The 13639-nt window shown below is 43.8% G+C and overlaps 2 protein-coding genes across 3 annotated transcripts in view; one reads left to right on the top strand and one right to left on the bottom strand.

The window, feature by feature from the left end:
* Nucleotides 1-12755, top strand: part of LOC140426765 (INSYN2B protein-like) — a 103283-nt gene extending 90528 nt beyond the window's left edge. Inside the window, exon 4 of one of the 2 annotated variants that reach the window (XM_072511920.1) lies at nt 9248-12755. In XM_072511920.1, coding sequence (XP_072368021.1) covers nt 9248-9434 — 187 coding nt within the window. In that variant the 3' untranslated portion in view covers nt 9435-12755. The remainder of the gene's footprint in view (nt 1-9247) is intronic. The other variant, XM_072511922.1, reaches the window with a different exon arrangement.
* Nucleotides 1-13639, bottom strand: part of LOC140426764 (dedicator of cytokinesis protein 2-like) — a 1003703-nt gene that overhangs the window by 512967 nt on the left and 477097 nt on the right. The gene's annotated exons all lie outside the window — the stretch shown is intronic.

Genomic DNA, 13639 nt, shown 5'->3' with positions numbered 1-13639 from the left:
GCCATTTTGGGCATGTAACATCAAAATGGTTATGCGACAGAGTTCAGAGACCAGTGACAAGACTAAATCCAAGTCATAAATCCTTAAGAAGATCGAGCTTGTTCCCAACAGCTAAATTGAAATGCAAGCAACTTACTCAAACAAACTGAACATCGGTTGCATTGTTTAATTAATGAAACAACTTAATTGCATTCAAACGGCAGCTTGCATGGGAAATTGTCAAACCTGCTACAACACTAGATTGCTCCTCTGCGGAGCTCTCTCAGGGAGCTGCTGACCCATGAAAAATAAATATCAATGTTTAAACTCTGCTAGTATCCAGGCAGTATAACCATACACAGACCTTAAACCCCAGACACATTTGTTAATTTTATTTCAGCCCTGACAGTTCATCCCACACTGGATTGGGATTGAAGCTAAAACGGCAAGGTCGCCTGGCGACTGACCCATCCGCCAACTGTAAAACCAGACAGGCCACATAGAATTGCATTCCATTGACCCCTAAATGGACTAAATTGCCTGCTTGATTTTTTGACTGAAATATTGTGCAAGTGCGCGATGGCGTCAGGGTGCATGCCCAACGTCTGCACCTGTAATTTCACATGCTTCTGGGTCGGGCGTGCACCCATCCAAGCAACAAATGATTCTGGCCTGTGTTGCTCAACTTTTCATTTAAACAAGAGAAAACCGGGCAGCACGGTGGTGGAGTGGTTAGCACTGCTGCCTCACGGCTCCGAGAATCCGGGTTCGATCCCGGGTCACTGTCCGTGTGGAGTTTGCAGATTCTCCCCATGTCTGCGTGGGTCTCACCCCCAGAACCCCAAAACATATGCAGGGTAGATGAATTGGCCATGCTACATTGCCGCTTAATTGGAAAACAAGAATTATGTCCTCCAATTTTATGTTTTTTAAAAGGAGAAACCCAGACGTGTATGTTTTTAAGAGCAAAAGACGAGCTCTAACTGGCAAATAGATAGTGGCTGATTTTTATGGCCAATCCATTTACACCTGCCACGGTTTAAAATGTTCAATTGTCCTCTTCTCAGCAGCTTTTTGAGGGAAAGAGTTCCAGATTTCCACGAAACAGTTCATGTTCATGACAACATCCCAAATTTATCTTTATTTATCCTATCAAATCGCTCAATCATCTTAAGCGCCACAGCTAGAACACCCTTAATCACCTTTACTACTCAAGGGAAATACAAGCCTCATCTGTGCAACCTGTCCCAATAGTTCATTATTTTTGCTCCGGTATCATTCTCGTAATTCTACACTGCATCCGTCCCAAGGTTATTATATCCTTCCTGAGGTGCAGTGCATAGAACTGAACACCGTGACGAACTCTTTAACCAGAGCATTATACAAGGGTAATATAAAAGCCCTTCCCTTTTTATCCCAGCTCTCTTAAACAAAGGCTAAAAATTTGTCAACTTTTTATTTATTTTTTTGTACTTGTTGGTACCTACTAATCCTTCCAATATGCCTGCGACAAGCAGCGAGAGTGGGAGAGATTCCTGATCAGCCAGGCACGATGTAGAATGGTGCCCCTCAAGCTATAACCACTGGTCTCTTTCTGAAACAGAGAGAGATGCCAATTGTACCTTGAGGACTATGGTTAATTAATTATGGATGGACAGACCTGTTCACTAAATTTTCATGGTTTTGGTACAAAGATCTTCCGGTCCCGCTGACAGCGCACCCCCATCACGGGTTTCCCAGCAGCATAGGGTTCATTCAACCAGAAGATGCCGCCGCTGGCTTATGGCAGGCCGTCTTCACCACTTCGTTTGCATGGAAAATCTCGCCCCTCAAAATCTGTCTACTCTGCTGTTATCGAGAGCTCAGTCAAATGTTTCCATGAATCTTTTTGCCAATTATTTGATTACACATTATGAGAATTTCCTCCATGAAGATTGTTTTACTTTATCATAGGACCAGACTTAGCTAGAATAACTGCTTCCCTAACCTTAATATTAGGAAAGTAATCAATCCAGAAATAGTCATTTTTTGGTACAAATGTTGAATGCAAAATTCAAAGCCGGTCTGAATTTTGCGCCAAAGCCACCAGTTTGAATTTTGTTCTTTATTTTTGTTAAAAGGTGGTCTATTTTGCTTAATATTTTAAACCATTGCAAGATCAATGAATCTTATAGCCAAGAAGGTCATTTCTCCCATAGCGTGTATGCTGGCTTTTTAAAAGATCTGTCCAATCAGTCCCATTCTCCAGTTTTTCCACGTGGTCCGGTAAATTGGTCTTTTTTTAGGTATTCCTTCAGCACCGTATAAGCTCGTGGAACTAAAGATCAACATCTTTTTGCATTATTTGGAATGACCTTACGGAATTGGAATTTTCAATCTCATTTGAATTTGGGTAAGTGTCACCTAACCAGTGGTCAGAATCGACACATCAATCAATTATTTTATAGCTCTGGATGAATAACGTCTGGTTATTACGAGAAAATGGCAGAAATCATTTTTGAAAATTGGCTGGAGCTGGGAGGTTTATAGAAGCAGCCATGTGCCAATGTGGAGACAAAATTAAAACAACAAGACAATTCAAAGTATTGTGCAATTGAATTCCCACTGTGTACTATTTATAATGTGGTAATTGATGTTAAGTTCCTGTTTAAGATTAATTTAAGATTAAGGTAGTCATTAACTCCTTTATTTCAAGTTAATGATACTGTTAAAATAGCGCAGACAGGGCCTTAATCCAAGTATCGTAAACACTGAATGAAAAATAAGGCATGGAAGGACTATTATCATTCAGATAATATGGGCGGCTCAGTGGTTAGCCCTGCTGCCTCACGGCGTTGAGGACCCGGGTTCGATCCCAGCCCCGGGTCACTGTACACATGGAGTTTGCACATTCTCCCGTGTGTGCGTGGGTCTCACCCCCACAACCCAAAGATGTGCAGGGTAGGTAGATTGGCCACACTAAATTGTCCCTTAATTGGAAAAAAAGAATTGGATACTCTAAATTTAAAAAAAGATATTATTTAAAATTAAGATAGTCTTTTGGAGCTTAGCTTATGCATTTAGTAAGGAGATTGAATGGTTAAGGAGATTTAAACTTTCTTTAATCTAAAGATGGGGGAAGCTAATGAAGTCTAGTTTAGGACCCACAAACTGGACAAGGCCTAAAATCGCTTTGGGTAGTGTCAAGATCACAAGAGCATATATGAAGGTAAAGGAAAATTCTCAGAGACGATTTGGAGATCCTCAATGAGATCGAGAAAAGAAACAATGGAATAGTACTTTGAAGAGATACATGAAGAACAGGTCAAAAGGGCATGATTCATGGTTGCAAATAGGGCCAGTGTAGAAGAGACATTGGAACGCATTTCTTTATTAAAACTTGTTCAATGCCTAAGAAAAGGTGGTTGAGACAGAAGATAAAGATAATCGCTTATTGTCACGAGTAGGCTTCAATGAAGTTACTGTGAAAAGCCCCTAGTCGCCACATTCCGGCGCCTGTTCGGGGAGGCTGGTACGGGAATTGAACCGTGCTGCTGGCCTGGCTTGGTCTGCTTTAAAAGCCAGCGATTTAGCCCAGTGTGCTAAACCAGAACACTGGAGTCATTGAAGATGAAGTTCCCCTCATTGAGGAAATAAGGAGAAATCATTTTCTGCAGAGTTGTTCTGATCTGCCGCATCTTACCTGGAAAGGAAGATGATAACTGAAAGCAGATACGGTAATCATTTTCAATAAGAGAGCCAGATTTATAGTTGAAAATGAAGAATTTGGGGGGCTATGGGCAAAGAGAAGGGGGTGTTCTTTGAAGGAGCTAGCGCGGACATCATGGGCTGAGTATGGAGTATGATTGTACAGGAGTAATCTGGAAGTGAGCATTCCAGATTAATGTTGTGAGCAAAGGGACCATCCACTGGTGAAAGGTAATTAAGGTTTAGCTTTAGACTGTGTTTACAAACATATTCATAGTTACTTTCAAATCCAATTGGTCAGCAATTCAACATTATAATAACAACATATACTGTACAGAGCGTTTAAAATAATAAAAGTTCCCAGGGTGCTTTCGCGAAACATTATAAAACAAAATGTGAGAGTGTAGGGCAGCACGGTGGCGCAGTGGTTAGCACAGCTGCCTCACGGCGCCGAGGTCCCAGGTTCAATCCTGGCTCTGGGTCACTGTCCGTGTAGAGTTTGCACATTCTCTCTGTGTTTGCGTGGGTTTCACCCCCACAACTCAAAGATGTGCAGGGTAGGTGGATTGGCCACGCTAAATTGCCCCTTAATTGGAAAAAATGAATTTGGTACTCTAAATTTAAAAATAAAATGTGAGAGTGTGCCATACAAGTATCTGTTACGCCAGATGACCAAAAGTTTGATCAAAGTGATAAGGTTTAAGAAGTGTCTTAAAGGAGATAATGATTGGAGAGATAGAGAAGAAGTGAGTTCCAAAGGTTATGGTCCAGGCAACTGAGGACTCAACTACTTTTTAAAAATTCATAAATAATAAGTAGGCATCACTGGTTGGACCACAATTCGTTGCCCATTCCTAATTGCCGTTGGGAAGGCGGAGGTGAGCTGCCTCCTTGAACCATTGCCATCCATGTGGTGTAGGTCCACCTTTAAAGAGAGATTTCCAAGATTTTGACCCAGCGACAGTGAATGAACGGCGATATATTTCCAATTCAGGATGGTGAGTGATATGGAGGGGAACCTCCAGGTGGTAGTATTCTCATGTGTCTACTGCCCTTGTCCTTCTAGATGGTAGTGGTCATGGGTTTGGAAGGTCATGCTGAAGGAACCTTGGTGAGCTCCTGCAGTACATCTTATAGATGGTGCTAGTGGCTGCTACTGTGCGCCAGTGTGGAGGAAATGAATGTTTGTGCAGGGCTGCCAATCAAATGGGCTGTTTTGTACTAGGTGATGTCAAGCTTCTTGAGCGTTGTTGGAGCTGCACTCCTCCAGGCAAGTGGAGAGTATTCCATCACAGTCCTGACTTGTGCCTTGTAGATGGTGGACAGGCTTTGGGGAATTAGGGGGTGAGTTACTCGCCGGAGGATTCCTTGCCTTTGACCTGCTTGTGTAGCCACAGTATTTATACGCCTGGTCCAGTTCAGAAATCGCTGGCTTTGAAAGCAGACTGAGGCAGGCCAGCAGCACGGTTCGATTCCCGTAACAGCCTCCCCGAACAGGCGCCGGAATGTGGCGACTAGGGGCTTTTCACAGTAACTTCATTTGAAGCCTACTTGTGACAATAAGCGATTTTCATTTCATAACTCCCAGATTGTTGTTTGGAGCAATTAAAATGGGATTTGATCAAGAGGGCAAAATTATTTTACTGCAGATGTCTCAAGAGGATTGTAGGACCAAAGGAGCTAATAGAGGGAGATTACAGAGGGAGTGACAAAGCCATGAAGAAATTTAGAAACAAGGACGAGAAATTTAAAATCAAGGTATTGTTTAACCGGGAACCAATGTAGGTCAGCAAATACAGAGGTGGTAGGTGAACAGGACTTGATGTGAGTTAAGACACAAGGCAGCAGAGTTTTAGTTGACCTCAGGTTCACAGAGGGTAGAATGTGGGAGACCAATCAAGACTTCATTGTCAAAGCGAGAGGTAACAAAGGTACGAATCAAAGTTTCAGCAGTAGATGAGCTAAGATAACCATAGAATCCCTACAGTGCAGAAGGAGGCCATCTGGCCCATTGAATCTGTACTGATCCCCAGAAAAGCATCCCACCTGAAAGAGCACCCCACCCAGGCCCAATCACCCGCCCATCCCCGCAACCCCACCTAACCACTGAACACTAAGGGGCAATTTATCATGGTCAGTCCATCTAACCTGCACATCTTTGGACTGTGGGACGAAACCAGAGCACCCCGAGGAAATCATTCAGACACAGGGAGAATGTGCAAACTTCATCCACACAGTCGCCTGAGGTTGGAATCGAACCTGGGTCCCTGGCGCTGTGAGGCAACAGTGCTAACCACTATGCCACCGTGGCACCCAAGACAAGGATCAAGTTGGGTAATGTTACGAAGGTGGAAATGGACCATCTTACTAATGGTGCAAAGCAATTGTCAGAATCTCACCCCAAGTATAACACCAAGATTGTGAACAAACTGGCTTAATCTGAAACTGCTGCCAGGGTGAAGGATAAAGGCCACAGCGAGGTAAAGGAATTTGGAGCAGGGACACCAAAAATAACTGAAAAAATTACAGCCTTAAAGTTAAGTCATCATTTGTATATCACTGCATCGATTGTAGAAATTCTAACATTAGACTTGGCGGCCACATTTTTGCCGCAAAGTGGGAAGCTCGAGTTGAGAAATCCCCCGAGTCGGCAGACCTGTCTCAGGGAAACTACCACTGCACCACAATGACCATTCCAGGGTGAGGACAGGAGCATGATCAGGTTGGGCCTGCTGCCTCCAGAGGCAGTTTGGATGCAGACATTGAGGCAGGCAAGTGACGAAATGGGCTGGTTAGAAGGCCCACATCAGGTGCGAAATTCTCCCCAAACGGCGCGATGTCCGCCGACTGGCGCCCAAAACAGCGCCAATCAGACGGGCATCGCGCCGCCCCAAAGGTGCGGAATGCTCCGCATCTTTGGGGGCCAAGCCCCAACATTGAGGGGCTAGGCCGGCGCCGGAGGGATTTCCGCCCCGCCAGCTGGCAGAAACGGCCTTTGTTGCCCCGCCAGCTGGCGCGGAAATGACATGCCGGGGCGGCGCATGCGCGGGATCGTCAGCGGCCGCTGACAGTTTCCCGCGCATGCGCAGTGGAGAGAGTCTCTTCCGCCTCCGCCATGGTGGAGACCGTGGCGGAGGCGGAAGGGAAAGAGTGCCCCCACGGCACAGGCCCGCCCGTGGATCGGTGGGCCCCGATCGCGGGACAGGCCACCGTGGGGGCACCCCCCGGGGTCAGATCGTCCCGCGCCCCCCCCCAGGACCCCGGAGCCCGCCCATGCCGCCTTGTCCCGCTGGTAAGAAAGATACTTTCATTTACGCCGGCGGGACAGGCAATTTATCGGCGGGACTTCGGCCCATCCGGGCCGGAGAATCCAGCGGGGGGGGGGGCCCGCCAACCGGCGCGGCGCGATTCCCGCCCCCGCCGAATATCCGGTGCCGGAGACTTCGGCAACCGGCGTGGGCGGGATTCACGGCAGCCCCAGGCGATTCTCCGTCCCGGCGGGGGGTCGGAGAATGATGCCCCAGTTCTCTAAGACTTCGGCTCAGTTTCATAAAAGGGTGTTAGGTATCTAGCTCTCACCCGCACCACTGCCCTCCAACAGGCTTCCTCCATGCCATGCTTCCTCCATGCCATGTCAAAACGGGCTTTAGAACAGTCAAAGTGGGGTCTATTTGAACTCAGCACTCATTTCGAATAGCTCTGATGTGTTCACATTTCCTACCTGTGTGACTCACACTCTGACCACTTCTTCCTGCCAGGAAGAATTGGATCTGCTGGATCTGGGGGCAGGACTTCAGCATCCAGATCCCACCAACCATTTTTAAAGATCTCAAGAGCCAGGGACACGCCACAACAATCCAGCCCTATATCTTTGGTAGCTAATGGTCAGGCATACTTGGTGGAAAAAATGCTCTCATTAGGAAAATCCAGGTAATTTAGACTGATGAGACCATTTGTAAATGATGATAAATTTCATGCTCCGGGGTCATTGTTTAGATTTCCTGTGGCTGTAGCAAAGTCTATATAAAAGATTGTAATAGGGATTTATCACAATAAGTGGTGGTGTAAACAGTTAGCTAACATCCTGCGCCTTGACCAAATATTAATATCAATGGAAAGGTAATTACTTGGAGACACCCCTGCTCTTCAGTGTTACTTCACTGGAATTGCAATGGAATGCCCATTTATGTTGGCAATGATGGCAAAACAGTAGCAGTGCCCATGTATCCCACTCAATTTAGGAAGAAAGAGTTTGAATTACTTTATGTCAAAAATAATGTTGTTTTGTCGCTTTCTGATTTCAAATATTGTCCTGACAAAAACAAATGTTATAGGTAATATTCAGAGCAAGTAAATGTTATCTTCCTGGAGACCAGTTATAAAAATTCTTCCCAGCATTCAGTGGCGGCATCAATTTATTTTGGGACACATATAACAATACTAAATACATAGTAGTGGTCCCTCTGTACAGCCCCAATCTCAGAAGATCGCTGTCACTGCAATAGAGACATTCTTCCATTCTCTGCAGTCCTGCGCTTATATATTCTCTGCAGGATTTAAAAACAAATTATTTCATAGGATGTGGGCATCACCAGCAAGGCTGGCATTTGTTGCCCATTCTGAATTGCCCTTGAACTAAGTGGCATGCTCAGCCATTTCACAGAGCATGTACGAGTCAACCACATTGCTGTGCATCAGGAGCTACATGGTAAGGATGGCAAATTTCCTTCCTTAAAGGACATTAGTGAACCAGATGGGTTTTTACGAAAATCAACAATAGCTTCTTTTTTGAAAATAAATCTAGAGCACCCTATTATTTTTTTTCATTTCAGGGGCAATTTAGCATGGCCAATCCACCTACCCTGCACATCTTTGGGTTGTGGGGGTGAGACCCAGACAGACAGAGGGAGAATGTACAAACTCCATGAGGCAGAAGTGCTAACCACTGCACCACCGTGCCGCCCAATTAACAATAGCTTCATGGTCACCTTGATTGAAATGCATCAACACTAGCTGCACATTCCAGATTTATTAATTGGATTTAACTTCCACCAGCTTCCAATGTGGAGTTTGAACCCATGTCCCCACAGCATTAGATGGGCCAGTGGCATTACCACTCTCCAACCATCTCCCCTTCACGGAGAATTGGCACTTTTCTCCCTGTGCATTGGATATTTTCCCACTGCAAGCTGGAAGGAAAGCAAAATGCTGCGGATGCTGGAAATCTGAAATAATAACAGAAAATGCTGGAAAAGTTCAGCATGTCTGACAGCTTCTGTGGAGAGTGAAAAGGAGATTGAGTCTTCTGAAGAAGACAGACTCCAAACGTTTCTCTCTCTACAGATGCTGCCGGACCTGCAAGCTAGAATGAGACTAGCCAAAGTTCCCAACATACAGAGAAAGATTTCATCTTCATCGTCTGGGAATGGATTTGGGCACAGGTCCCACAGGCAAAAAAAAAAGGTTGGTGAAATAAAATGAAGGGAAGTGTCACATATTGCTCGTGTTAACTTATGATACTGACACAGTTATACTTTTAACTGGCAGCGGTTTTATTTGATCTATCTGTATTTTTCCCCAGTGTAGAATATGACTTTAGACAACAGGAAGGCAGATTCCATCAAGTGCTACGAGCTTTGGAAAGCGAAGATGAAAGTTCACAGCAGCCGCATTTACCCAGAGGGAACGCAGATACACAGACTAGTCAGAAACAAGAGCTGAAGACTAAAGCACGCAAGCCTAAGAAAGCCTGCTTTTGGTGTTTGTGAGTGATTGCTGTCAAAATTGTTGCCATGAGAATGAGTTTTAAAAAAAATGTTTTGTCCCTTGCAACTTACGTGAGTTAACGTTCGTTGAGGGGCACCCGAGGAAAGAGGCGCAAACGTGAATAAATTAGAGGGGAGAATATTTTGCAGAGAGGTCAGTTCTGCTTGTGCAACATCTTCTAACTGTGCAGTGGAATTACAACATCCAACAGATTCTGTCAATCGGTAAACAAGCTGATGGGTCGCTGCAAAACGACATTTGATAAATGCAGCAACTTCTGTCCAACAATTATTTTTGAGTAATTAACAGAATAAAACACAGCAATAACGAATGTCGTGGAGCATTTAAGCTACCAGTCAGCTGGTGATGTCGATTCAGCCTAATAATAAGGACTGCAGCCTCATTCATCTTTTTTTTGGACATTATTCACAGAGGGCACTGTTTGTGTTCCCGTGTTTTCGAATGGTCAGTCTCTTCCTGCTTTTCAATGGCATATCTAAGCGCTGCAGTATTGTGCCACTCTCTGTGTATACTCTTTATATATACAAGAAAATCTCCTCTTGGGAGACTGAGGTGAAACTCCGAGAGTGCTGCAAAAAACACAGAATTTTTGGTTAATGTTTCACGACAATCTCCTTGAGTCCACCCAGTCTCCTTGAACTTTGTCACAGGCGTTGTTTTTTCTCTAGCCTGTTGTTTTTCGACATGGAATTGACAGCACAGAAGCAGCCCATTCAGCCATCAGCTGTTATCCTGTGCTTATGTTCTGCAAGAACACCACCCCTCCCTCACTTCTCTCACCATATCCTTCACTTCCTGTCTCCCTTCTCCATTTCCGTTGCGTTTCGCCTCAGCCATTGTGTTTGGAAATGAATTCCACATTATATCACTCATGTTTAGTTTGTTCACAAGCCCAATACAAAATTTGACAAATGTGCATGAAGGCGTGACGAATGCAGGGAAATACCAGGACTGGCTGATATGTTGCTGATGATAATTGTATATTTGTATAACAATCCATGTAATGGAGGCACCAATCCATCCAAAATAAATGGCTTAACAGCTGCATTAAGCTGGACAGAGCAATATGTCACATGAACACCTTAAATGTTGGCCCCATACTATCACCAACAAGCAGTCAAAGGCTAATGGGTGGCCTCACATAAATCCCAAGGTCACACTTTTGTAACATTACCCAAGTGCACAATAAAAAATGCGCTAAGGTTGATAAATAGTAACGTACAATGCAAAATGCTTTCCTGGTCTCTCCACACTGTCGTATTCTGATTAACCTGCTCCGCGCCGTCTCTCAGATTTTTTATCCTGAAGTATGGACTCAAAACGCCAATTGTGGCCTAACCAGTGATTTATAAAGGTTTAAAATGTGATAAACAATTTTAACTGAATACTTCTGTCGAACAAACTCTTAATTTGCAATTTACTGAAAAAGTTGGAACTGTGCCATTAGTTTAATATTCCTCATGGTAAGCAGTAACAGATTCCAGAATTCCTTCTAATTCAGATGCTGGAAGATATATTGTGTAGCTCCTGCATTTTCTGTTCTTATTTTGGTTTCTCAGTGCTTGCAGTTTTTCCTTTTGTCTCTTCTTATTTTAGCGCAGGTTTCCAGGAGTTTCCAGCCATATATAACAGTATTAAAGCTATTTCTGATACCAGTCATATGTTATGTAGTATTAGTATTAAGTTCAACATTGTACTATGTAGATTGACAATAACGGGACGGTAACGTGAATTAATCCTGAAAGGCAGTCATTTACGTGCACCTACTACAGTTTCATCGAGAATCATAGGTGAAAAGTGAGGCCCTAGTACAAGACTGTATCGACACTCAAGGAAGCGAGGAGGAAGATGGGTAAATCAGGAACTGGAAGTAAGGTGATAAGAGCTTGGGTTTTAGAAGCCTGGATATCATGGGAGGAGGGGGAAATTGAGCGAAGTAAGATCTCTGTGACTTCGACCCAGTGAGAGTGCAAGGAGAAAGAGCTCATTTCCCATTGCATTTGAGTTTGAGAAGTAGAATGGAAGAGGGGTACAAGCCACATTATTTATCGTAATGGAGGCAGTTATGAAAGTTTGAGACAAGAGGAGAGAAGGTTTGGATGGATCCCTTTTACGCTGACAAGCATTTGGTTGTATCTAGCCCAAGAGTTTAGAATAGGACAAAGAGGAGGCACTCTAGAGAGGGAGAGGCTTTACAGTCTTGGACTATAGATTTTGTAAAGGATCAAGAGTTACTAATTTAAAAATAAGACTCATACTTTTGAGTTTCAGGTAGTTTCTGAACAAAATTATGGGAAAAAATAAAACAACTGATGCTTCTCAAAATCTGGAATATTGACTCATGCACCAGAGAAGCTTACACATCAATGCAGCTAATATGCTATGAAATACACGCAGGCATAGAATTGCTACTTATGCACAAGAGTTACTTCTTATTACAAGATAAGGGTCTGGATTCTCCGATTCCACCAGCTGCGTATTTCTTGGCGGTATGCCGTTCGTTGGCGGTGGGATTTTCTACACCCGCCACTTGTCAATGGGATTTCCCATTGAAGCCACCCCACGCTCCTGGGAAACCCACGGCTGGAGGTACGTTTCGGGCGGGAACAGAGATTCCCAATGGCCAGAGAATTCTAGCCATGAAATGTGATGATAAAGATAGAGGTCTCCTGTTTGATTCTCCATCAATGTCGAGTTTACTGATGTCTGCCATGGTGTCTGTAACTGAACTACGATCGCCATTACAGTCTTTGGGATAGAAAAGGGCAAAAGCTGATAGCAAGCCATTCCTGAGCACTTGCTAAGTCACTCTTTCTGGGGCATGCAGTCTGAGTGGACATCAGCTGGGGAGAGCTGGATCGAGCTGGACTGTGTTGGTTGCTCTCCCTACCCAGCCCTCACAGTTCAATACCCTGCTGAGACTCACTGTCCTGGCTCACAGATGAAGATTAGTCAGTTGGCTGAAGTCCCAGAGGATGAACAGTGGTCCTTCTGTAGAGAAGAAGACAAGATTTCCAAAGAAAGAAAAAATAATATATTCTGTCAAAGTTGTGAAAAGAAGTAAAATGTACGAAAGTTTATTTTGAAAAGTGCAAACAGGAGTAAAATAGTAAATTATTTTGTGTTACATGTGATGCTGTTCCTGGGTGTGTCTTACCTCAGTAAATGAGGTTAACACTTGTGTCATAGGCATATGGGGGTACAGGTGAATTTGTATACTGTCTGTACAGAAATAATACTTTTCTTTGTATGTTATGGAATATAATTGTACAATACATTCAAGCAATGATATTTTTTGAAAATGTGTCACTTTGATGACTTTACATTGCACACAATGAGCCTTCATTACCGGTCAACACATAGAAATAAATAAATATTTGCATGTATGGAGATTTTAACATCTAAAAGCACTTCTCACTATATATTTCCATGAGATTTTCGGTGTGTAAGCAAATAGAAGTTACACGGCTGCAGCAGTGTTCCAGGAACAGCACTGGGATTAATGATCAGCCTGTTTTTGGTTGCATTGACGAAAGGATGAATGTTATCCAAGATGCAAGTAGAACGTTCTGAAACACTACCAGTAATGTACAGTGCCTTAAAACAAAACATCCCAATGTTTTCCTAATCAATGTCAAACCCAGAAGGGAAAGGAAGGAATTAAGAGAACTTGTCCAATATACAGTCAAAGAGGTGGACTTCAAGAAAACCTTTGAAGAAACTCTTCTTTAAAAAGCAGCATAAAAGCAGCATAAGACCTAATGTCCACCTGGAAAGGGTTAACATCCCACAGAAAATAGAAACAGGAAACATTTACGCCACAGAAGGAGGTTATTTGGCCCATCATGTGTGTACTTATCGGAAAAAAAATTATCCAGCCCAATCCTACTTTCTAACCTTTGGTCTGCAGCCTTTTGAGTTACGGCACTTCAAATGCATATCCAAGTATCTTATAAACGTGATGAGAGCTTCTGTCTTCACCACCCTTTCAGGCAGTGAATTGCAGACTGCCACAATCCTCTGAATGAAAGAAATTTAACCTCAACTTCCCTTTAATCCTTCTCCTGATTACTTTTAACCTACGGCTGGGATTTTCCAGTCCTCCCAGTGGTGGGCATCATCATGGGCAGGGCCGGAAAACTTGGACAGTAGCCAAAGGCCGGAGAAATCTCATCCTATGTTCCCA

This window comes from Scyliorhinus torazame, chromosome 7 (genome assembly GCF_047496885.1).
Source record: "Scyliorhinus torazame isolate Kashiwa2021f chromosome 7, sScyTor2.1, whole genome shotgun sequence".
Lineage (NCBI taxonomy): Eukaryota > Metazoa > Chordata > Chondrichthyes > Carcharhiniformes > Scyliorhinidae > Scyliorhinus > Scyliorhinus torazame.
Note: the sequence above shows the minus strand (reverse complement) of the source record. Positions and strands in the feature narration are given on the sequence as shown.